The sequence below is a fragment of the Polypterus senegalus genome, chromosome 3, assembly GCF_016835505.1.
Source record: "Polypterus senegalus isolate Bchr_013 chromosome 3, ASM1683550v1, whole genome shotgun sequence".
Lineage (NCBI taxonomy): Eukaryota > Metazoa > Chordata > Cladistia > Polypteriformes > Polypteridae > Polypterus > Polypterus senegalus.
This window is the reverse complement of record NC_053156.1, coordinates 70,771,191-70,798,543: the sequence shown is the minus strand read 5'-3', so window position 1 is coordinate 70,798,543 and position 27,353 is coordinate 70,771,191. Positions and strand designations below refer to the sequence as shown.

Genomic DNA, 27,353 nt, shown 5'->3' with positions numbered 1-27,353 from the left:
AGAATTCCTTGGCGGACTTGATTCCATCTCTTTCAGTGTGTGTGGATATGTTGTTAACCTGGTCAATAATTGGCTTCTGAGAGCACTAAACCTTCTCAAAGTTAATACAGGCAAAACGGAAGAACAACTACAGCCTTTAATTGGTTTCAGCCTCTTTTCTGATCTATTAATGTCAGACTTCCTAAAATACAGTACACTGATCTTTCTTGGAATATGATGAGCCATTTTTATTGCTATAGCATTACATGTAACAGTTTGTGGAGTAGAAAGGTCATGCAAAATGTCAAAACATGGCTGAGGACAAGCACATTGCATGCGTTTTATTTGGCTGTGCATGATGTGTTTACATAACTAATATTCATGAGCTTAAGAACGAACTGGTAAAGTTTTAATAAGTTCAGACAAAATAATTGCCTTACTGCATCTGTTCAAGCAACAATGACTCAACTGTCATATAATTAAAGCAGGATTAAGACACCAATTGAATACTCCCCCACCAGACTCACTCATTTACTCATCAATTATGAACATCACAAATGCAAATAATATATACAATACAAGACTTAAAGCAGAAAAAGGTCCAAACTTTATAGCAGGGTCAACTTCATGTTTGTGTATTGCAATGAATCTAACAAACAGATGAGAGCAACATCACATCTGCTGGAATTCAACTTGTGTTTTGATATTGCATCTATGTATCCTCTTAAATGTCTGGTATAGTTTTCATTGCAACATAGTTTTTTGGTTCTGTATGTTTTTTTTGTTTTAAATGACCATCCATTTTGTTTTTTGCAGTTTGGTAACATTAAATATACAATCACATAATAGAGACCTATGAGGCTCCTGCTCTGATCATGCTCCACTCATGTCAATCAGTGAGGACTCATAGTTTTCTTTTAGAATTGCTTTTTGTTTATGTCTGTTTATATAGGATTATACTCACAATCTTGTGCTGGTCAACAGATTGCTGTAGGCACCTGGACTGTCAGTGAAAATGTGGAGTTTTCCTGTTATAAGACTATTTTTTTCTCTCACATATGCTAAGGCTCCTTTATGAGCAGAGCCCCATGGTTGTATACCCAAGTCACCCTGATGGTAGATCTGGCCATGCATATTATAATCTTCTTTGTACTCTCACAATCTTAGACTATACCTGTTTATTGAAATATAATATCAGTACCAGAAAAGTTTATTGTAAAGATTTTCCTTTAAAATCAAGAAAGTACCATAGATGTTATTTGGAGTTATTTTTTAATACTACTGTTTAACACCAACCAAATACACTGTTTACCTCTCTTTTCTATTAGCTCTATTGGTGTCTATGAACACTCGTTAATTTTGTGGTTCAGAAAATTTTGTCCTTTCTGCAAAGTTTTCTGTGGATGTCCAAGTAAATTCCTATTAGTATTTCACAGATGTTTTTTTTTCTATTTTTTTTATGAACCCTGTTATGGGTGTAAATAAAAGGTTATTTGTGAATCATATGGAGGTTGTTCCCCTATGTCATCACTATGAAGAATCATTCTGGCATCTTTATTTTTAAGAATGTGGCTTCTGCTCAATATTTGAATCCTCAATATTCCAGTAGGTATGATCTTCATTTCCATGAAGTCTCCAGGTATGGAAAGTAATTGCAACCTGCTCTATATGAGAATGAAAACTCTAGGTTTGGCTATGAAATGAAAACGGCTCTCTGTGGCTTGTGAAAATTATTGCAGATTTAATGCCTCCTAAAATTAAAATAATTTACAATGATAATTCATATCTGCAATTCACTGTGTATTGTGTTACTTGGGTGATACTAACTGTCATTTTTAGAAAGGTCATTAGTTATTTTTTTAAAGATTATATAACTTAATATTTAAAGTAATGCAGCCACCTTCATCATTGAGGTCAATATCAAAACGTTTGAGCTTTCGTACCTCTATTACTCAAAAACGTGATTACAATATCTTGAGTGGTCAGAGTAAAAATAAAAATATATATTACAAAATAGGTGGCTTTAAGCTCTGAATCATAGCTGGATGCAATGAAAACTGAACTTTCCAGTCCATGACCATTTCTTACTCTTCGTTTTTGTTTAAGCAACAGGTTGTTATGGGCACTTCAGTTTACTGAGAGTCTGTTTCTTTTTTACTGCTATTTATTTATTCATTGTGTTTTGCATGTTGCCTCCATGTTTCTCCAGCAGGTGCTTAACCTTTCCTTCCATATATCAAAACCCAGGGTGAGTCAGTCTAGGTGTCTGAGCTTCTTGCCTTGAAAATAATATTACTGGGCTTGGCAATCTTAAAACTAGATTTAAGTCGATCTAAGCAGACTGGATAACTTTTTTTTAATCTCTGAAACTGAGAATTAGGGTATTGAATGCCAAGTTTAATATATATATATATATATATATATATATATATATATATATATATATATATATATATATATATATATATATATATATATACTAGCAGAATACCTGAGCTTAGCAGCGGAGAAGTAGTGTTCTAAAGAATTTCTGAAAAAGAAAAGGAAAAATTTTAAAAATGACGTAACATGATTGTTAATGTAATTGTTTTGTCATTGATATGAGTGTTGTTCTCATATCTATATATATATATATATACACAGTGGAAGCTCGGTTTATGAGTAACTTGTTTACAAGTGTTTTGCAAGACGAGCAAAAATTTTTAATAAATTTTGACTTGATAAACGAACGATGTCTTATAGTATTATGGATACACTGTCAGCTGAGCGTCATGTGATCACAACTGAGCTGATGGTTCTTCTCTGTCTCTCCTTATCTCGCTCGCTCGCCCAGCGCATCTCTCTCTCTCTCTCTCCTTATCTCGCTCGCTCGCTCACTCGCCCAGTGCGTCTCTCTCTCTCTCTCTTACTCTGCCAATCGTCTCCTATTCTCCGTCTGAGTCTGTGTCACTCATATAGTCTACATCCGTACGAGCATATACTGTTTTTTAACAGCATTGTGACTATGTGTGTGTGCGCTGTGAAGTGCGAATCCCCATCTTGCTCCCCAAAACATGAAGCTGAGTCTCAGTACTTTAACACCTGCTTTATTCAGCTTGAAATAGCAACAGCGCTGTTATTTATTGTAGCGGGATCTTTATAATGTTCCTTGTATGACCCATTGACGACAGGCGCTTATAGCATGCCTTCGATCTTTTTGGATGCGCTTATACGGCGAACTGCTACAGCGCTGGGAGACTGCGATTGCTTTGGGACGCTCTTCCGCGTGTCGTCCCGTTGGGTGGAATCCCACATGAGTTTAGAAACTCACACCAGCCATGATTCTTTTTAAAGGTAAAGTGCAGGTTAATTTATATTATGTATTTTACTTTATATTTTGTATTAATCATTTTTATATGAATAGTTTTGGGTTGTGGAACGAATCATCTGAGTTTCCATTATTTCTTATGGGGAAATTCGCTTTGATATACAAGTGCTTTGGATTGAGCACGCTTCCGAACAATTATGCTCGCAAACCGAGGTTCCACTGTATATATATATATATATATATATATATATATATACATACATGTGTACATATATACACACACACATATACTATGGGGTGCCAAACAGGCAAATACATTGATTTTGTGAATATATAAAGCACTGACTTTATATATTCCGACGCTGACTTTATATATTTAAGTTTTGACTTTATATATTCCGACACTGACTTTATATAATCAAGGTTTGACTTTATATATTCGGGAATGACTTTATATGCAAAACTTTTGACTTTATATAGTTAAATTTAGTTATCATTGCATAACTTTTTCTTTACCATAGAAATTTAAAGACTAATTTCAACTTCCATTCCTAACAAAGATATTTCTGGTGACTAAATAGAACCTACTTATATCCAAATTCGAGCTATTGAGCCATCGCCTGCCTGCCTGAATAAGTCACCCTCGCTTCGCTATTACTTTTTTACCGTTCATTTAATCATGGCTAGTGGCAGAAAAATTATAAAATGGAAGGAGGATTACACTGAGTATGGCTTTACCAAAACAATTATTGATGGCGAATCGATTATTCATAAAGCTTAAATTGGTGATCTGTTTTTCTGTGTTAACCTCATATTTTTTCATACTTCTTCTCAAACCAAGGGGGTGCGAGGGTAAAATGAATCGGGAAGCGCTGATCAATGTAATCGGTGTGCCATGAAATCATGCATTGACAGAAGTTCCCCTTTGATAGTATTGCAAAGTGTGATTAAATGCGTGATTTTTTAACGCGTTATGGAGCATATGCAAAAGGAAACATTTTAAAAATAACGTAACACGATTGTCAATGTAACCTTTTGTAAGTAGCGCCTGGAGGATTCAGTGTGGAGAAACTAGAGAAAGCGTGTGTAATAACTTTTGGATTTTTCTGTGAGTATTTGGTGGCAGCATCACAAAGTCGCTTCCGTAACACTGCGTTAGCTGCGGAGCTCAGCTCAGAGCGAAATGAGGTGAATGGGAGGAGAGATGATGACGTGACTCCCCCACCCGCCTTAACTGTCAGTCCTCCACAAACACAGTCTCTCGGAATTTGCATAAGCACAGCCCTTCACGTGCAATTTTAACTTAGTTACAAAGTGATCAAAACTCTCGTTTATACCCTTCGTCCTCTCATTAAACTTGTATCCCACATTACCCGTGGGCATGACAAATGCCAGCGGCAGCCTGTCTATGAACTTAATTTAAACTTTAGGTTTACACCTTGCTTTGTTTCCGAAGTAGCAGCACTCATGAATATGGTTGTATATGTCACTCGCTCGCTTCTTATTGTTTCGCTGCCTTCTCAATTATATAATGCATGTTTTCTTCAGCACTTTTTGGAGGTCTTCCTGGTTTTCTATGCACTGCGTTGACAGTCAGTTCACGTGATTACGTGGGAGGCATGATGATGTCACACAAAACTCCGCCCCCCACGGCTTTCGAGCTCAACTTCATTACAGTAAATGGAGAAAAATACCTTCTAGTTATGACCATTACGCGTAGAATTTCGAAATGAAACCTGCCCAACTTTTGTAAGGAAGCTGTAAGGAATGAGCCTGCCAAATTTCAGCCTTCTACCTACACGGGAACTTGGAGATTAGTGATGAGTCAGTGAGTCAGTCAGTCAGTCAGTGAGGGCTTTGCCTTTTATTAGTATAGATATATTTATACTGTATATACAGTATATGTGCCTTGCATCCTCTAGAATCTGAATCAGATAAATCCAGGAAGGCTTAATCATGTCAAATAAATTGGGTTATTTAATAACCATTTAGAGGTTTACTCCTACATGTAACACAAAGCACTTCCCCACTAAAGTTCATATCTTCTGCGTCCACTGCTTGCTTCTTCACCTTCTATTCATTTTCTGACTTTTCTTTATGCTTTCTGTCATTTCATTTGCCAACACTGAACCTCCTGAATATAAGCTTGGTCTTATGGTTCTTTTAAACCCTGACCAGGAAAAACTTCCAGTCCATCAGATAACATTTGTGGTCCAAACTGGCCTTGGGAATTTCTACGGCCATCTTCTTGGAACTTCACTTAGGGTGCTTGACCATCCCAATGGTACATGTCCATAGTTGGGATTAGGTTTCCAGTTGTCGGCGTTTGGGACATAATCAAATTCCCAGTTACACTGGGGAATAGTAGCCCATATTGATGGTGATCTTGTGTCACCAGAAATCTTGCTGGGGCCAGTGCTCAACACCTTTTTGTCCTACACTACCACATTCTGCTTGCAATTGTGGTCTCTATCTGGCCAAGGAAAAATGTTTGGTTCCTCTTTTCTTATAGCCTTACTACATCTTCACTTTACTTGGGTAAATCCTTACACGCTTGTTTATTTGCAGTTCTAATCTCACTCTGACAGACTGTGAGACTGTTGCAGTGCTCCAAGAATAATTGAAAGTGTGATCTGTGTCATTGCACAATGATGGGTGTGCTAGGAACTTTTTGATAAATTTTAACGTTGTCTGGTTCCATATGCAAACGTACAAGTATTATAAGTGAATGATGAAAGAAAGCAGCATTGCAAATTTATGACAGTAGATCAGCATTGGTCATATCTGTGTGGCTAGATTCTGATATAATGACTGTCATTTGGTAGCAGCATGTGTTTTATGTGTATGTAAGATGTATCTTTCTTTATAAATACATGAAGTATGTCATCCTTACAATCATTTAATAATTTAATGTTTTCAAATCTGCTCGGTGCAACTCAAGGTCCCAACTGACAGGATGCTATCCAGGCATTACTAGGCACAAGGCAAGAACCAGCCCTTGATATAGTGTCAAGTCATTGCAAGGCCCATATACACATTCTATCATGCAAGGTCAGGTGAAAGTCATAATTTAACCCAACCAGAAAATCTTTAGACAGAAGAAAACAACATGACCTGGAGGAAAATCTACACAGACATGGGAGGAATGTGCAAGCTAAACTCGGATAATGGCCAGGCACAGAATTTCACCCAAGTATGTCTGATCCATGAAGTAGCAACACTAACCACTACAGTACAACTGCAGCCACAATTATTTAATCCTCAATTTAAATTGTGCCTTTCTAATACAGTATATGTACACTTCAGTGAAATCCAATGTCTGCTACAGCAAAATAAACCGAATGCAATATATATTGTATTTTGAATTAATATTGCATAAATCAGTTGCTGTAATTACTATAACTAAAAGATCACATATTTTAACATGGTCCAAGCCAATATCTGTAGAAATGTGTTTGCTGTTTTTCTGTGGAAGGCAAAGGAAAGGTAAATCCTTTGAAATTATGCTTTAAAACAAAAAATGGTGACAGTATCATAGCTGAAGGAATATTCAAAATCATCATTTTGTTTTTGAGGAACGTGCCATCATAGTAACTGAACAAGGTTTTTTGTTTTTTTGTAATGTATATGAGAATTTTAACAAAAACCTGCAGGATTAGCAATCTTTAATTTTAGTATTTGAGTAAATTAAAAAACATAGACTAGTGTGGTAGGTAAGTGAAACGTAGTTGATTAAAACAACGTATAAATTATACAGTACAATGACTTTCACAAGATCTTTTACAATGTGAGTTGATGTGTATCCAAAAACACATTCAGTAAAATCAGCGATAATTAACTCAGTAACAATGAATAATGAAAGAACATTCTAGTGCTGATTTAAAAAGTCTGTTTTTAACATTCAGAATTGAACTTTGTGATTATGGCTGCCTTTCTACTCTAGCAAACCCCTAACCCTAATTTTGTATTCTCATTTAATGTAGTCATAAGATAGATACTGAATATATGATTTTAACATGTATTTGCCAAATAATCACTAAGTGTTGTTTGTAATTAGCAATATTATCTTTCATACAGAAATTTTAAAGGTAAATAGGAAAGCTTTTTAGGAAAAGACTAAAGTGATCCCTTGCTATATCGCGCTTTGACTTTCGCGCCTTCACTCCATCGCGGATTTTAAATATAAGCATATCTAAATATATATCAAGGATTTTTCGCTGGTCCGCGGATTTCTGCGGACATTGGGTCTTTTAATTTATGGTACATGCTTCCTCAGTTTGTTTACCCAGTTGATTTCATACAAGGGACGCTATTGGCGGATGGCTGAGAAGCTAACCAATCATTGCACGTATTACGTATTAAATAAAACTCCTCAATGATATACGATATGCTTCCTGCGCGGTGCTTCACACATTTAAAAGCTCTAACAGCCCGTATTTTTTTTTGATTGTTTGCTTTTCTCTGTCTCTCTCTGCCTGACGGAGGGGGTGTGAGCTGAGGGGCTGTTTGCACAGAGGCTGTTTGCTTAGAAGATACGGACACTCCTCTAAAAAATGCTGAGACTACCTTCACATTGATCCCTTCATTGCCGCCGCTTTATCGCGGTGCTTTGCATGCTTAAAAGCCCTATTGATTTTTGATTGTTTACTTTTCTCTCTCTCTCTGACATTCTCTGCTACACGCACTCCTTTGAAGAGGAAGATATGTTTGCATTCTTTTAATTGTGAGAAAGAACTGTCATCTCTGTCTTGTCATGGAGCACAGTTTAAACTTTTGACTAAAGGGTGTTATTTCATGTCTAGAGGGCTCTAATAATGTTAAAAAAACGTATTTAGAAGGTCGTAAACAGGTTTTCAATGCTTTAACTGCGAAAATATTAGATTTATAAATAAATGAATTTTTTTATCTGTCTGGAGCGGATTAACTGCGATAAACAAGGGGTTTAATGTATAACTGTGCAGAGAATATTTATAAACAGTGTGGGAGAGTTTCTAAGGGCTTAAAAAAAATGGCTTAAAAAAACCATACAAGCATATGATTTCTACTTCGCGGATTTTCACCTATGGCGGGGGGTTCTGGAACGGAAAGGAGGGATTTCTGTATTATGTGATGGTGGAGTGGTGGTTCTGAGGCTAGGGATCTGCACTGACAATCGGAAGGTTTCCAGTTCCAATCCTGTAAATGCCAAAAGAGACTCTATTCCGTTGAGCCCTTGAGCAAAGCCCTTAACCTGCTATTGCTCCGTCTTGGGTATGACATTAATCTGCATCCAGCCCTGCACGTAGGCCCTCCAACCTGCAGGGAAAAACCTGGGGGTTGGTGGCAGAATTGCCGCTCCAGCCACTATAAAAAACCTCACACTGTTCCATTCTATCTGAACTAGTGTGCCATTGCATGGCTGCAGTTGGGACCTAATCTGGGATCCTGAGTTGGTTTGTCATGTGGTGGGAGTGGCAATGCGCGGTATCAGTGCGTGCTCAGTAACCTCTCTATCTCTCTCTCTATTGTATGGCCTTCTTTAGATGTATAGAATTGTTAGCAATCTTTCAGTTGGTAGGTATTCATTCTTCATCTCAATTTTTTTTCCCACAGTATAGAGATAGAATTTAATAAAAACGTTTGGCCCTTGAAAATATTCAATTATCTGTTTGCTTATGTCAAACTTGCTACAGAGGTTCTGCATCACCTTTAACTACATATAATGAAAATAAAAAATAAGCTTACTTTTCAGTTCTCATGTGCAGAATTTAACAACATGATATTATACTGTAGATTTTAGATTCTGAAAAACTAAAGAAAATACAGCAGCATATGATAAAAGCAAAATATCCAAACTGATAAAATTACTAGTATGTTAACTGCTGCTCCTGTTTCAGTGCTCACAAAGTTTGCTGTCATTGTGAACTGAAAATATTGATGTTTGACAAACTGTACTTCATAGAGTTTTTCTTGTTTAAACCATGCTTTCAAAAACAAGTTCTTTTGTGCAGTGTGTAATTGCTTTTGATAATTTTGTTTTTCAGGTTTTTCAGATTGCTTACGTTATCTTGAAAGCTGCCAATTCTCCTCGTCCTGGGAACTGGATTTTGGAAAGCTCCAATGATGGTATTGTCTTTAGACCATGGCAATATTATGCAATCACAGATTCAGAGTGTATATCCCGCTACGGTATATTTCCTCGGACTGGCCCACCATCTTACACTCGAGATGATGAAGTCATCTGCACTTCATTTTATTCCAAGATCCACCCACTGGAAAATGGAGAGGTGAGTTTGTGAGTTTAATCGTTTTCTGCTGTGTTGTACCTTGCTTAGAGACAATCTGAAGTGAAAAAAATGCATAGAATGTTTACACTTGGGTCTCGTCTGAAGCAGAGCTCCGTTAGCAGCGGTGTTATTTTTTATATTATTTCTTTATTATCCTGAGATATTCTGTTTTTATCCAACCCGAGGGTTCTACTACAGTTTATGCAAACATATATAAACATGGTTGGCAAGAAAGGGACTCAGAAAGAAATGGAAAAGAAAACTAAAACTACATCCAAGCCCAGACCAACGAAACGCATATATACTCGCTTTGAGGCGACCTTTAAATGTATGCTGGAAAAAATTGAGGAGCACATTCAGAAAAACACGTCTAAACTGAGCACACTTGCCGATCAGCTGGGGGATGTTAAGCAGTCATTCATGACTTGAATTGAAATAGCCGAAAATCTAGCATCCAGTACGATGCTATTGTTATTTCCGACCATACACCTCTGATCTTGGAGCTAAAGTCACTATGCCCCACACGCTCACCTCACAGATGGTGTCTTAACCCGCTTCTGTTAGCAGACGAGAACTTTACTGAATTTATATCCAACCAAATCAGTTTCTTCCTAAAGACAAATACATCCTCTGAGGTTTCTGCAGAAATACTCTGGGAAACTCTAAAGGCCTTCTTAAGAAGACAGATTATTTCATATCTTTACCACAGGAATAAATTAGAAACCAAGAAAGTATCAGAGCTAAAAAATGAAATTACTAGAATAGATGAAGAACATGCCAGGCTTCCAAGCAAGGCTCTACATAGGAAAAGGCAGGCTCTACATTCAGAACTCAACCTCCCTAAAGAAACTGAACAACTAATTTAGAAATCCAGGCATCACAACTATGAACACAGATAGAAAGCTAATAAGCTTTTAGCTCAACAAATCCACAATCAAGAAGTTCACAATGCAATCCCAGTAATCACCACCACGAACGGAGATGAAATCATTGACTATAAAAATATAATGCACACATTTAGAGACTACTATAAATCCTTATATTCTACTGAGTTTAAAAAAGACAACACACAATCTAATACATTTCTCAATACATTACAGATGCCACAAATAGATGCGGAGGAACTGGATAAACCTGTGGCAGAATTACTAGATACTATAAAGTCACTTCAAGGTGGGAAAGCAGCAGGCCCTGATGGCTACCCTGCAGAATTTTATAAGAACTTCTCCGCTCAGCTAGCTCCCCTCCTATTAGGAACATTTACAGAAGCTAGACACAATCAAAGTCTACCTTAAACTTTTCACTAAGCATTAGTCACCGTTTTTCCTGAACAAAATAAGGACTTATTACAATGTGCATCATATAGACCAATTTCACTTCTGGATGATGATGTTAAGATACTCTCAAAAATCATAGCTAGAAGGATGGAGAAAGTGCTGCCTTCGGTAATATCACTAGATCAAACTGGATTTATCAAGAGTCGACACTTATCTTCCAATCTTCGACGCCTGTTTAATGTAATATACTCACCAACAAAGTCAAACACCCCTTTAATTGGATGCAGAAAAAGCATTTGACATGATGAATGGAAATACCTTTTCACTACATTAAAGACATTTGGGTTTGGCCTGAACATTTGTGCATGGATCAAACTACTGTATACCAATCCAGAAGCTTCGGTTTGTATTAACAACATTTGTTCAGACTACTTTACACTAGAACGTGGTACAAGACAAGGATGCCCCTTGTCACTACTGCTATTTTCAATTGCCATAGAACAACTGGCGGTTCACTGTTGAATTTTTTATCAGATAAAGGGGATTATCAGAGAAGTACTTCAACAGAAAATTTCTCTAAATGCAGATGATATATACTGCATATATCAGACCCACAAAATACTGTGCCTGCAGTCCTAACAGCACTTACAGAATTTAAAAAGATTTTTGGTCTTAGAATTAATTTAAATAAAAGTGTGCTCTTTCCTGTGAATTCTCAAACATATAATAATAGATTGGACACCCTATCTTTTATCTTTGCAGATCAGTTTAAATACCTAGGGGTAAATATCACAAGTAAACATAAAGCTCTTTATCAACAAAATTGTACTGTCTGTATGGAAAAAAATAAGCAAGACTTGCTGGATGAATTAACGTTGTTAAGATGAATATTCTTCCTAAGCTTCTTTTTTTATTTCAAAACATTCCAATATGCAACATCAATAAATAATTTTTAAGCAATTACATTCAACAATAACCTCATTTATTGGGAACTCAAAACATCCACGTATCCAAAGAGCAACCCTACAAAGACCTAAGGCAGAAGGTGGTATGGCTCTACCCAACTTTCAGTTTTATTACTGGGCAGCAAACATACAAACTGTAAAAATCTGGACACGGATAGATGAACATACACAGGCTTGGTCCACAATAGAAATAAAATCCTGCAGTACTTCTTTATATTCCCTGCTTTGTACCCCAATAAATGCAAGTTATATGCAATATACTAATAACCCAATTGTGCTTCACCCACTCGGAATATGGAACCAATGTAGAAAGCATTTTAACATGGAGAATCTTTTATCTGTGGTACCACTGCAAGAGAACCACCTCTTTCAACCCTCGCAAACATATTCAGTTTTTAATATCTGGAAAAGATTTGGGATTAAATTGCTTAGAGATCTTTATATAGACAATGTCTTTGCATCCTATGAACAATTACATTCCAGTTTATTTTTCCAGCCACACATTTGTTTCACTATCTTTAAATTAGGAACTTTGTTAAACAGAACCTGCCCAATTTTCTTCATCTTGCACCCTCCTCCATGCCTCCAGTCCCTCTCTTTCAAAGATCCAAGAGGACAATGGGAAAAAGATCTCTTAATCAATATATCAGAAAAGGAGTGGAAAATACCAATGCAGAGCTCGAGCTCCATATGTGCAAAGCATACAATTATTCAACTCAACATTATATATCAAGCACATCTGTCTCGCCTAAAACTCTCCAAAATGTTTCCAGGGCAAGATCCAACCTGCGAACGCTGCAATCAAGTCCCAGCCTCACTGGGTCACATGTTTTGGGCCGGTACCAAATTAACATCATTTTGGACCAAAATTTTGAAGTGCCTTTCAGACAGCCTTGGTGTCACAATCCCTCCTAACCCATTAACAGCTGTGTTTGATGTTCTTCCAGATGGGTTTAAAGTGGAGAAGGACAAACAAACTGTATTTGCATTTACTACACTTTTGGCACACAGACTTATTTTGCTTTTGCTTTACTGGAAGAATCCTAATTCTCCTCTTTTAAGTCAGTGTTTTGTACTACAATAATCCCTCCTCGATCGTGGGGGTTGTATTCCAGAACCCCCTGTGATGGGTGAAAATCCGCGAAATAGAAACCATATGTTTGTATGGTTATTTTTATATATTTTAAGCCCTTAGAAACTCTCCCACATTGTTTATAAATATTCTCAGCACAGTTATACAGTAAACCCTTGTTTATTGTGGTTAATCTGCTCCAGACAGATAAATGAATTTCCACGAAGTAGGATTCTTAATTTATAAATCTAATATTTTCGCAGTTAGAGCATAGAAAACCTGTTTACGACCTTCTAAATACGTTTTTTAACATTATTAGAGCCCTCTAGACATGAAATAACACCCTTTAGTCAAAAGTTTAAACTGTGCTCCATGACAAGACAGATGACAGTTCTTTCTCACAATTAAAAGATTGCAAAAATATATCTTCCTCTTCAAAGGAGTGCGCGTGTCAGGAGCAGAGAATGTCAGAGAGAGAGAGAAAAGTAAACAATCAAAAATCAATAGGGCTGTTGGACTTTTAAGTATGGGAAGCACCGCGATAAAGCAGCCGCAATGAAGGGATCAATGTGAAGGTAATCTTTCAGCATTTTTTACAGGCGAGTCCTTATCTTCTAAGCAAACAGCCTCTGTGCAAACAGCCTCTCTGCTCACACCCCCTCCGTCAGGAGCAGAGAATGTCAGAGAGAGTGAGAGAGACAGAGAAAAGCAAACAATCAAAAATCAATACGGGCTGTTAGAGATTTGAAGTGTATGAAGCACTGCGTGGGAAGCATATCTTATATCATTGAGTTTTATTTAATACGTAATACGTGCTCTAATTGGGTAGCTTCTCAGCCATCTGCCATGAGCGTCCCTTGTATGAAATCAACTGGGCAAACAAACTGAGGAAGCATGTACCATAAATTAAAAGACGCATTTTCCGCAGAAATCCACGAAACAGCGAAAAATCCGTGATATATATTTAGATATGCTTACATTTAAAATCTGCGATGGAGTGAAGCCGTGAAAGTCGAAGCGCGATATAGTGAGGGATCACTGTATTTGAAATTGGAAAAAATCAAATATTCAGTTAGAGGATCTGTTTAGAATTTTTTCAAAATCTGTCAGGATCTTATCAATAATCTTTTAGAATAAGCTCTTAATGCACCGAGAAAGCAATTATCTCCACATTTCTTTTTCTTCTCCATTCATCTCTATTGCCCTATTAAACTCATCAATTTAGGTATGTTTACAAGGCTTAAGTTTTACTCTGTTGGCCATGCTCTCTCTCTCAGGGGTGGAGGACGACTTGTTTTCAATCCTATTTTTTGTAAAAATTGATCTATTTGTATGGAATGATTACAATAAAATTAATAAAATTTAAAAAAAAAGAATGTTTACACTTGACTTAAAAAAAACTAAAGAAGGTTCAAGAGATTGGGCATAAATTACTGAATCTGTGTTGTGTTGGTGAAGTCTCTGTTCCAGCAACATAATATATATTCATCTTGGGTGCATGAAAAGTGCATTTCACATTTATAGTTGGTGTGTGGCACAATAGTTTGAATCCAGAATTGTATCTGTGTGAGATTTTTCTACAGGAGTTCTGAATTTCATTCCTAGAGATGTTTATGTTAAGTTATCTGGCAACTCTAACCTGGCTTGACAGCAATGAGTATGGGCTTGTTCCTGAGTGTACCTTTGAATGGAATGAGAGGGGCATCCAAGTTTTGTTTGCTCTCAGCTGTGCTAAAACTGGAAAAAATCATTCAGTAAATGAAGTGATGAATGGATGGAAAACCCATTCATTGAAAAACACCTGAATTTGTGTACACCACATAAAGCATTTATATGATACTAACGTAATAAAGTAGTTTTAGTCCAGGGAGACCATGATTGAGAGAAGTCAAAAAGAGGGTGAGAGAGTAGAAATGAAGACAGTGGAATATCAGGTGTTTTTGGGACTGATGCTAGTTTGAGAAAAATGAAGGAGGAAGAGTAAACATAGACAGCAGTCTCTGAAATCTTTTAAAACCTGAGCTGTCAACAAGGTATTCAAGAGAGACAATGTCTCAATAAGACCATGGGAATTAGCCACCCAACCAGTTTATAAGGCTTTGTTGTAGAAAAATAGGCATATGTGAAAACCATTAAGTGCAATTTCTTAGAAGCCTTCACCCTGATACCATGTTCTAAGGGCCAAGGCAATAGAAAGGCCTAGTTTAGGGAAAGATCGCCTCAGTTTCCAAGTAGACTGTGGGAGACAAAATTATCCTCTACAGACAACCAACATTAGAGGGTAGCAGGTGGGCTAAGGCAGGTCTAAATAGGATGTAGTGTAAATTTCCAGTGATTCCAGCAGAAGTCAGAAAATGCTGTGTCCTGTACAAAGAGTTTGAGGTCTATGCCCAGTTATTTAAATGTCTTGATCACAGGAACATACAAGGATAAAGAAAAGCAATTGACAGATGTTGATTAATAAAAGAAGGAAGGACTTTAGAACATGTGAACATTAGAACAATTGTGACAATAAACAGACCATTATGCCCAATAACCTTGTCCATCCTATTTCCCTAGATTTTCTAAAGCAACATCAAGTCGAGATTTGAAGGTCTGTAATGACTTACTCTCTTTACCACACTAGTTGGTAATTTATTCCATGTCTCTATGGTACTTTGTGAGAAGAAACTTTTCTAACATTTGCATGCAATTTAACAAGTTTCCAATTGACTGGAACCTATTTATTTTATATCTGGACTGGGCATCAAAATAGTCTCATCATTTAAAAACATGAGAAAGATCAAAAGGGTTCTAAAATACCAAGCAGTCATCAGTATAGTGGTTGATTTTTTAAGGTGTATTATGTGTGAAAATAGGTTTATTAAAGAGATTGCTGTGGCAAGATGCTAGTTGGCATCATTTGAGGAAGAGGCGAACAAAACAAAAAGAAAGCTCTCCTCTCATCAGGTTGCTCAAATATAATGGCTCTGTAGACTTGTTTACCTTAGTTTGCTTTCTTTAAAGTTCAAATATCATTAACACCACACTTCAAAAATGCATCTATTACTCATTACTTTTATGAAACAAGACCTTAAAAACACTTCAGATCTTCATAACACTAAAAGAGCATCAGGAAAGTATTTATTCATCTCTACAAGGTGACCTAATAAAACCTCATTTTGGAGTGGTCTGAGGTGGCTGAGACACATTTCTCTTGATATTATGTGTATTATATAGGACTGTGAGTTCTTCATATTAACAAGCAATTTTACCATCATGTCAATATGCCACACTGCACAGAGATGAATAGCCTGTCTACTGATGTTTTATAAATCTTATGCAGACCAAAAGAAGCCTTTCTTAAGGTTTTGTTACAATAGAGTAAACGAGTAATTGATGCATTTTTGTAGTACCTAAACTAAAGTGTTACTCAAGTAACTTTTTTTTTTTATAATTTTAGAAGTTTTTCTTTAATAGGGATTTTAACTGCCATATAGTTCTGTTCATTCCTTTGTCTAGTTTTTGTCTGGATGTCAACATTTTCTGTATAGTTAGGATTACTCTTTTGGAAGATAGACAATAATATTAATTCCTTTTCATTGCTGTCTGTGACCTCTGCAACCATTATTTATCTTCTTGGAATGCAACCATCCAGTCAAGTGTGAGAAGATCCTCTTTTGCTCTATACTGTTAAATTTTAACCTTTGCACTGTAGTAGCTAATTTCAGTGATGGTCTAAGAAGACGATAAATCCTTAGCAAAAAAATAGCCAGCACAAACAGAGAGAATCTTAGAAATATAATGACAGGATTCACGTAAGGTAACCAAAAATATTTAGATTTAATCTCCAAATAGAGTAATCCAAAAATAAAAAAACAAACTATCAAGGAGGGAAAATATGGGTATTAAACTAAGCATTTCCCATGAAGTATGATACCAGCACTCTAAGGAAATGAAAAAGGCTTAAACATGCACACAATATCTGTGCACTCTCTTAAGATGTGGCTTTTTATATTGTCCATCCTGTGATTGTATCCTGATTAATTTTGTCAAACACCTCTTCATAATTCAATCTGTTTGGCATTTACTTTACAATAATTACATATTTGAAAATTTTGAAAAGCAGTTGTGTTTCAGGCTAACCATCCTACAGCCCATCTAGATAATTTTCCTGTGAGATATTGCTTCATTTGTTTATAATTCTGAGACTGACTGTGCTGTAATTCATTTAATGTATTTTTCTATTGTAGTCATTAATAAAAGGTCTTTCCTCCTACATCTTACTGTGTGTGGGTGTTTGAAATTTTCTAATTACCTAAATTTTATTCATATCTGAAAAACATTATAATCAAGTTCTGTTTTTGACATAAACACATCTACACACTGATTATCTACAGAATAAGAATTTGATATGAATTTCAGTTCCAATAGTTGTACTGTTTTACATATTGTTTAAAATATGCTTTGGAAGCCGTTGTCATTAGCTGATCATATGTGAAACTTAATTTATAATTTTAAATTATTTTCTTATTTCTTTTTTCATTTAGTGTTACTAAAACCTGAGAATATTTGCCAATATTACCATTATTCCATTCTTAGCATACGAACATTAAAAATACATTTTCCTTCTTTGTAGTAATACATTCTTTATGTTTAGTTATTATATTTGAATGTTTTACTACTAATGTGTTGCATATTTTTTTTATTGCTATATGTGTGGTTTTTCAATTTGATACTATACTGTTGTCTCAGTTACTCTTTAATATGGTTTGTGGTACTATAATCATAAAGATTGATTTGTTGACTGAATAATTGATGTAACATGTACATGTTGCCTTGGAAAAAAGAGTCTCTGGAAATGCCAGGTTAAACAAATTTCTGTTGTGCACTGACAACACAGTTCTCTAAACTCTCTAGATCTTAGTTGCACCTTGGAGTTTAAGTAGGTAGTTCCTGGGTTTCTTCAGAAAACTAACTAACTAGAAAGACTAAGGAGGATAATTGAGAATGTGTGTGGGTGCTTTTTGCTTACAAGAAGATTGGAAGCAGAAGGTTTGGATTATGGGTAGGTCTGATCAACCGAGTTCAGGTTTTGTTTATTCTTCTATTTAAGCCATGACAATAGCTTTGTGGTTTTGTAAACTTTAGACAATCTGCTCCAGATCGAGCCATAATACATCCAGTGAATTCTTTATTTTATAATGCTGTTATAGTCAATTTATAGCTTAAAACAGTGAAAAGCCACGCAAAATGATACCTTTTATTAGTTAACTAAAAAGATTACAATATCCAAACTTTCGAGGCAACTCAGGCCCCTTCTTCAGGCAAGATGTAATCATGACTTATCATGCTTAAAACATAAATCCAATTGAGAAGTGTAATCTGACTTATTTATAACTGTAAATAAAAAATGTGAAATGAATCTTCACTTTAACAGGCAGTCAAAATATGCACTTCTGCAATTGAATGATTTCATTAGTGCTCTATGGTTAATTTTTATAACATTAATATTTATGTGAAATAGTTTTCTATTTACCATTTTAAAATTGTAATCGTTTTACTTCATTAAAGCTATGTTGACATTTTCATATTACTATTTTCTGTATACTTTTTTCATTTTTCAGATTTTTGCATATTAAAAATAAATACACTCTATTTTTTTCAAAAAGTTCATTTTTAAATGGAAATAAAATATCACTGTTACTGTCACCCAAGCTTACTTTTATAAGATATAGATCATAAGTAATTCTAGCCTCTGGCTACAATTCTATGCAAGACAACTCTACCTCGATTTGTGTGCCTCGTTCTGTGACTTTAGAATTGCCAGAAATTCAGATGTGCTCTGTATGGGTCACATTTTTTATCTGTTTTCTTTCAGAGCATGAATAAGAGATGATTTCTATTTCACTCGGTGGATCTGTGTCCAGAGCAGATTGTTGTATGTTGTGGAAATGATAATTTTAAGTTTAAGCAGAGCACACATAAAAGTAATGGGTCTTAAAGCCGGGCCCAGTTAAGTTAAGGGCCCAGTGGGGGCTAACCTTACCCCTCTAATATACCAGCTACTGGCAAAAACCTGCATCTTAGTTTATTTACCCTTTCACTTTCTTTTAAAAATAACCATATTTACCAAAAACAGATAAACTACAATAGTAGCTGTTCAATCATGATTAGAGTAATCCTTTTACCACACGTACCACAGGTCAAGTACAGATGTAAACGAAAAATTTACTGACTGGAATGTTGAGCATATAAACATCTATTGACAACCAAAAGTCAAGGAAAAAAAGGCCTGTCACATAAATTTAATGTTCAACACTGTCCATAATATTACAGAAATGAAGAGATGTTTATGTTCCTTGGTGAATGAACCTCTTGAAGAACAATCAGTAAAAACCTTTTGTAGTTTATTCAGTCATGCAAAAAATTCAACTGGAAAAGCATGGCCTTATTCAAGTTAATTCTGAACCCGTTCTGAAATAATTTTGAAGATTTAACATGAATGGGAATTTTGAGTATGGTTATTTCTGCTTTAAAGAGAAGGAGGCACACTGATTGAAAATGTTTTCAGGAGACATCATTTTTCATCAGTAGGTCTATATGCAATTTGCCTAAACCAAAATGATAAAAGAACTTTTAGTCAGGAATTAAAAAGCTACAATCAGTAGATTTGCCCTTGAAGTTTTGATTTGTATCCATAATCTAGGACAAACAAGAAGTTCATTTCATTGCCCTTCCCAATTCCCAATGTGCATTGCAACACCATAATCAAGATAATTAAACCATCTACAAAACGGTGGCAACTGTGAAATATTAATCTACAAGAAAACAAAACTGATTATTATAAAAATTAATTCTCAATAACAAATAAACTTAAAGGGACATAAGGAGTGCTGCCAAACACAAAGGGTAGAGTAGAACATTTTTGAAAAAAACTTATTATTGTTATAATCCCTGTATATTTAAACACCTGTTTCAAATTCATTGTTAATAATTCTTTCCTAATATGTTTTTGAGGAGCTGACTCATACTGTTACCACTACATTTATTTATTAAATTATTTTCAGTTATTGGAAATTTATTGGCATTTCCTTCGCCATTTTGCATTTCCATTTGCACTGCCATTTTGAGCCTCCATTGTCACAACACATCACTTTCTACGGGGCACATTTTCAGAAACATAATATTTTTTATAACTGCACAAAGAACTCTAAAAACAGTGATTCCCTTTTTTGAGTCACGGATCCCATTAAAAATCTGATGAAAGCTATGGACCCCCTTCACCAGAAATATTCACATAAACCCAACTTTGCAGGCAATGAGCATAATGTACTTTATTTATCAAGTTTTGATTGTCTCATACATTTATGACATACACAAAGTATTATTAAACTTTAAAGTAAACAATCTAAAAAAACAGTCCTTTTTATGCAAAAAGTAGTGGCCACTCATTATTTTTATGAAATACAATCCTATTTTGCAAATTAAAGCAGATCTACTACTATTATGTTTTTTACTTCCATTACTTCTACTACTACTACATTTCCTCTAAATCAACAGTACCAGGCTGTATAGTGAATATAAATGTTAATTTTTCTCTGACCCTCACAGACCCCCTGAAACCTGACCTCAGGTTAAGAACCCCTGCTCTAAGAGATCATTTCTGTCTTGTTTTGCTTGCTATCATAACCAGAATGTCTTTTGTAAGATACCAGGAAGGAAACCACAGATCACTATTTAGAAGAAGCATACTGATTTAATATTTGCTAAAATGCTTTTAAAGAATTAAAAAGTAATCTATAATATTATTCTCTTGACTGATGAGTCCAAAGTAGAACTTTTAGCCAATGTGATTCATTACGTCAGGAATAGCTAGCTTTAGATTCCAAGCTAAGAATAATATTTAAGTGTGGACAAATGAATGAGTTGGCATCATCGAAGCTATACTAATAATAAAATGAATCTCATGATTTTATAGTAGAATGCCAGACCATCTGTTCATTAGCTGAAGAATATTTGCAGTTGGGTCATACAGCTAGACAATGCTCCAAACCAGACAAACATACCTACATCAAAATTACCGAGGAACAAGAAATTCAGAGGTTTGGAATGGTCTAATTAAAGTCCATGCATAAACCTCACTACAATGTTATTGCAGGACCTGAACAAAGCAGTCAAGCAGAAAAAAACATTAATGTCACTTTGTTACGTGATGGAAGGTGGAGTGTGTTGGACTCTTGCAACAGATCTGTGGAAAACAGATAAGTAACAATTGAATAACATTTTATTGAACTTTTTGCTGAAGTTTAAATAGTAAATAAATAAGCATCAATCTTTTAATGTATCTGTTCACTGGTCATACCCTGTGCTGGTATTGTTGTATAGGAAAATTACAATCTATTTGTCCTTCTCCACTTTAAGCCCACCTGGGAGTACATCAAACACAGCTGTTAATGGTTTAGGAGTGATTGTGACACCAAGTCTGTCTGATAGACATTCACAGATTTTTCATCAAAATGACATTAATTTGGTGCACTTCCAAAACATTTAGCCCAGTGAGGCTGGAGCTAGATTGTAACATTCACAGGTTGGATCTTTCCCTAGATACATTTTGGACAATTTTAAATGAGATAAATGTATTTGATGTTCGCGCATATGGAGCTAGAGTGTATTCTATGTATGACTTCCACTCCTTTTCTGACATTTTAATTGAAAGATCGTTTTCCCATCATTCCCCAAGGACCTTTGAAAGGAAGTTTGTTTGAGATCTTTTTATATGTTGTTGAGATGCAGTCTGACTCTTCAAGATTGATCAGTATTTTTACTGGGATAGAAATGGATGGGAGGTGTGGAGAATTGGGTAGGTTTCTTTTAGCAAAATGTGTCATTTTGATTGTGTATTTTTTTTGTTTGTTTTTTTTAAGTTTAGACCTGGGCTCGCTTGTGGCTGCAGATTTTCATTTAAAATATTGCTTTTCTTAATTGGATGCCTGCATTTATTAAGCAAGCTTTTATTTCCCATTTTCTGTTTTTTTTTTTTTTTACAGACTGGTTATGCTATATTTTAATTGAATGATGGTCATGTAGTGGGTGTGGCAACGCACTGTACCAGTGCATGCTCCCCAACTTAACTTGACTTGACATAGAAATATATATGTGTTAAATTGTAAGAATTTGTTCATTTTCCTATTAGTTTTTAAAATTATTTTTTAATAATTTGGATGCTTAAAATCATTGACTAATAAGCAAGTGGGTAACACTGAAGTAGCATGCCATTTTTAGCATTTAGTCGTTTGCCTTGGTGTTTGTTCAGCTTGTCGTTGATTGTCAGTATTCAAATACAATTAAGAAAGACAACTCCACAGTAAAAGTAAATTAAATATGACTAAACAAAGTTAGGTATTTAAAGATGCAGAAACAATGCAATTATAATATGTTTTAATTACCTATAAATGTAAATCTTACACTGCTGCACCTTTCTAAATGCAAAATAAAGGAAAAAGTAGGTCAGCTAATTAAATAATGCAAATAATTACAGATGAAAATTACTCATTGATTGTAAAACTGATGGGAACCTAAAACTGAAGCCCCTTGGGGGCCCCTGGATTGAACTTGAGGACTACTGTTTTTTTTGTGACAATGTACTTTTTTTTTTTTTTTTAATATTTTTCATAATTAAAACATGAACTCTATGATAAGATTTTGTCTACTGTCTGATGGGTGTTTTTCAATCTTTCAAATTTGCAATATATTTATGTATATCTCTTCATATTGTCATCTGCATTCTGGTCAGTATGTGATTACGGTGGAGTGGAGAAGCTGCAATTTTAAGTGGTCTCAGGACTTGTGCATGTCTAGATTTTATCAACAGAGACCTAAGTAAATTATTTCCTTTTAATGTTGACAGAATGCAATCATTAGTTGATGTTGTAATGGGATTTGTACTACTTATAGTTTGTTGTCTAAAGTTACTTTTGTGTAAAAGATAAGCAGTTTTCAAAATAAATTTTATTGTGCTGCCTTTCCAATGTATCCTTCTTATGTTAAAGGAGTGGAAATGTTTTTATGCATAAGTGGTACACCAATAGCTGGTTAAATAATTTACTGGTTACCAAAGGTTTTCAACCCTAGTCTTTCACTTCCATTGTAAATACTTTTTTTGCTAAAACTGATCAAAGCAATCAAAGCTAATTGCTGCCATTAAGTGAACTCCCTTCTCAATTAGGTAGCTTATTTAGATCACCATCTGTTAAGTAGAGGGCCTTTTACGTGAAATATGTCAGAGATTTGTCTTTTACAAAGGAGAGAAATGTCTCACTATAAATCGTTATAACTCTGGTCTTTTGTTTCTTTTTAAAAGGATTTGTTGATGAGTAAACATAGGTACTAATGGCACAGAGATGATGGATCCTTTTCAGGCTTCACTTCTAGCTCCACCTGTAACTGCTCATTGTTTATTCATTGATGATGTTTTTTTAAAGGATAAAACCTAAATTATCTAGTAAATTAAAATAAAAGTGAAAAAATAAATTAAGACAATACTCTATATATTTCTCCTTTAATCTACAAACCTTAATTAGCATCTTTCTACCTTCCTTAGTTGCCTCCCAGCCCCAAAGTCCTTGTTTGAATTCTGACTCTGGTGCTGTCCTTGTAAAGGTGGGCAATTGTTCTCACATCTGCATGGGTTTTCCTTCTACATCTGAAAGATGTAAAGATTGGGTCAACGTAAATGTAATGGGCAAATATGCCCAGCGGTGGGCTGGTCTCCCATCCAGGGGTAGGCTGTGGCTTTCATAAACTTATATAAAGTTTGAAGTTACAGGTTTGAAATGAATGGAGATATAAGTATTTCCTTCCAGTTTCTGAATACTGACACCGAACTGGCAGGATTGATCACAAGACAGGAACCAGCTCTGGAGGGACCATTAATCTGTCAAAAAACATAACCACAATTGAGCAGTGAAGACTTGTAGTTAATTAAATTCCTATTAGAAGGAGAGTAAACATGATTCTTTGAGGAGGAGGCATGTTGGCCTCATAATTTACTCACTACGTATTATCTAAAGAGTGCTGAAAATTAAATGTCTTGGAGAATGCAGTATTCTTTATAAGATTCAAAAAGGTAGTAGGACTGACTTATTTGCTGATATGTTGATTTCTTACAACGTTAGATTAAGCAGCTCTGTTCCACGACCTGGGGCCTCATGTATAACGCCGTGCGTAGAACTCGCACTATAACATGGCATAAGCACAAAAGCCGAAATGTGTTTACGCACAGAAAAATCCAGATGCAGGAATCTGTGCGTACTCCAACTTCCACGTTCTTCCGTTACATAAATCCCGATCAGCGTGAAAACTAACGCTCGTGCACGCGCATTATGTAACGCCCCAAATACTCCCAGAATTACGCCTCTTTGAATATGCAAATCAATATAAATCGCCCTTAAGCGCAGCCTTCTGTGAAAAGACAATGGGAAAAGCACGGGGAAAATATAAGAATTTCAGCGAATACCAAGTGGAGGCGAAGGAAAAACATACTATTTGTTCAAATAAACCGTGGTATAATCAACAAAAGGAAGTTGATCGAGTGACATAGCGTGTTAGATAAACTTGAAAGCTCACATTCACAAAATCGCACAGTGCCGGAAATAAAAAAGAAGTCACATATCAAAGTTGCCGTGAAAAGAAGAGTTGTAAGCCCACTGTCTGAGTGTCATATGAAAGTTTATTAGGGTACAGAGAAAAAAGGCACACGGTGGGGAAAAAGCACGAAATGTCAACTTCAATCTCGACATTTCCACTTTAATCACGTAGTTTATTTTGTCATTTAGTAGAACATTATAAACTTCGTCTTAAAATCGTTTAATTAACCAGTTTCTCAAATCACATCGTAATTAAAGTAGCACGTTAAATGCTTTGTTTTGTATTTGATCTTCTACTCGTATGTGCTCTATGTGTGTGAATCACTACTTGCTTCTTAAACTGGCTCTCTTCCTCCAACTGGACACAGAATCCATTACATTTGTGATATTACAGCTCTCTGAATAACTAAAATACTGAGATGTATACGTGATGTCATCTACGAGGCTCATGACAAGCATTTATCTTTTGTCGAAATTTGTCGCTGCGTTTTTAGCTGTGTTGTTATTTTCTCTTTCTGTTTTATATTCAATATATATTGCCGTAGCCGTCACTGCAGTCAGTGCTTTTATTTCCCCAAGTAACCAATCGCCATACAATCAGCTCTGTAATAGACGTTAAGCCATCTGTAAGCTTAGCGCCGATTCTTCAAAACGTTTAAAGAACATTGAAATATCTTCGTAGTACATGTTTAATTATTCTATCCTCCCAGTGAAGAATATAGATTATTTAAATGAAGTTAAAGTTTTATGTGTATAATTTAACAAACATATTTTGCTGCATTTCACCTTAAAAATGATATCGTCATCATATGTAAATACGCTTTATAAAGTGGCCCAGGTTGTGAGATATTATAACTGTAGTGCAAGTTTACAGTGGGGTGATTGTACTTATAAGTACAAACCGTTCTACAAGGAGCAATTGATTGAGTGCATTTAAAGTTCTTGGGATTAAACTGTTTCTGAACCGCGAGGTCTGTACAGGAAAGGCTTTAAAACGTTTCGCAGTGGCTGAGACAGCGTGTGCTTAATGCCGTATACCGATAATTCTCTTTCCGATCAGCTGCTGCTGTGATTCACACTCAGATACAGTGATATCAATACTCCGAGTCGTGCAGTGAGAGTAATATGGAAAAAGATGATCCGCTGTGGCAACTCCTAACGGGAGGAGCTGAAAGAAGAAGAAGAAGAAGAAGAAGAAGGAGAAGTGAGAGTAACAACGCTAAAGCAGTTATGGTATTTGGAATACTATGGCTGTTCCCTGGACCATTATATTGTTACGAGTTAATTACAATCAGATGCATTACACTAATAAACAATATGCGGTTAGTTTCTGTGTATTTATAAAGCCGCGTCATGAAAATAATGAGTAATCACACAAGAACAGTACCATTGCTTTGACGCTGGGTGCCGCCAGTTTGCAAAACCGAGCGGAGAACTTGCGTACGACAAGGCATGAGGTACCGTGGAAAAGTGCGTGGCTTTACGCCAAGTGTAGGTTTTATACATCGCGATTTGAACGTGGAAAAGTTCTTACGCAACATTTCTGTGCGTACACACCGTTTATACATGAGGCCCCTGGTCATTGTCAGGAGTGTGTGGGGATGGGTTTTATCCTGGTAATCCTTCCATACCCTAAAAATGTGCATCTTAAATCCGTTGCTTGACTAAGTATTTCCTAGTAATGCAGTGGTGTCCCATTTACTGTTGGTTCCTCTATTACACCTGATGTCACAATGATAGGTGCCAGTTCCACACAACCCTATAATTGAATGAGCATGTTTGGGGGAAAAAATGAATAAATGAACCAATCAGTCAGTCAGTTTGCCTATTTAGATTATGAGCAAGTGAATTTATTTTCTCTTGTGTGCTGTTATTATAGCTTTCTAACCTGTGTTTTCTCTTCAAGAAATAAAAATGTATCCATTTCAATTTATTCTTTTGCTATTTGGTACATTAACTTCTGTCTTTCTTGTCATGTTTTAGAATGGATACATGTAAAGATCTTTGTAAATGATATAACTTGCCTTGTTTTTTTTTTTTTTGTTCTATAATTGCAGTTCAGGAGCTCTTTACAAATGGGTTATATTGGCACTTTCACCTCTCACACACTTGCCTGTCACACATGGTTTATGCCCATGATTGTTAACTGACAGATATCATTACAGAAATATAAAAAGTGCTGAAGATGATTCATGCATTAATTTTTTATTTCTCGTTTACAAGTTTGTTTTAAACAGAAAACAAAGTCACATGGGTGGCACAGTGGTGCAGTGGGTAGCGCTGCTGCCTCGCAGTTAGGAGACCTGGGTACACTTCCTTTTCCTCCCTAAGTAGAGTTTGCTTGTTCATCTTTGGTCAGTGTGGGTTTCCTCCCGGTGCTCCGGTTTCCTCCCACAGTCCAAAGATATGCAGGTTAGGTTCATTGCCGATTCCAAATTGTCCTTAGTGTGTGCTTTATGTGTGTGTGTGAGTGTGCGCGCCCACGGTAGGCTTGTGCCCTGCCCGGGGTTTGTTTCCTACCTTATGCCCTGTGTTGGCTGGGATTGGCTTCAGCAGACCCCCGTGACCCTGTAGTTATGATATAGCGGGTTGGATAATAGATGGATGGACAAAGTAACATTGTATAAAATGAAAAAAGTAGTCAAATCAGAGAACAATTCTGCAAATAAGTATATGTATACTGTATCTAGGAACAGTGTGTGTGTTAATAAAGTGCGACTACCTCACCCTATTTCAGAAAGCATCAGACATAAGACCAAATCGGTCACAGAACAGGATGCCAGTTTATTGCCGCTTCCAAACATACTTTGGAAGTTGATGATCAAATATAAGCAAAGAAAGAACAAAAATCTGGGTCAAA

At 35.8% G+C, this 27,353-nt stretch overlaps 1 protein-coding gene across 8 annotated transcripts in view; it reads left to right on the top strand.

The window, feature by feature from the left end:
• The window catches only part of lama2 (laminin, alpha 2), an 852,572-nt gene that overhangs the window by 307,511 nt on the left and 517,708 nt on the right, over positions 1-27,353 (top strand). For all 8 annotated transcript variants that reach the window (XM_039747473.1, XM_039747472.1, XM_039747479.1 and 5 more), the window contains exon 4: positions 9,310-9,552. In XM_039747473.1, the coding sequence (XP_039603407.1) occupies positions 9,310-9,552 (243 nt within the window). The remainder of the gene's footprint in view (positions 1-9,309; positions 9,553-27,353) is intronic.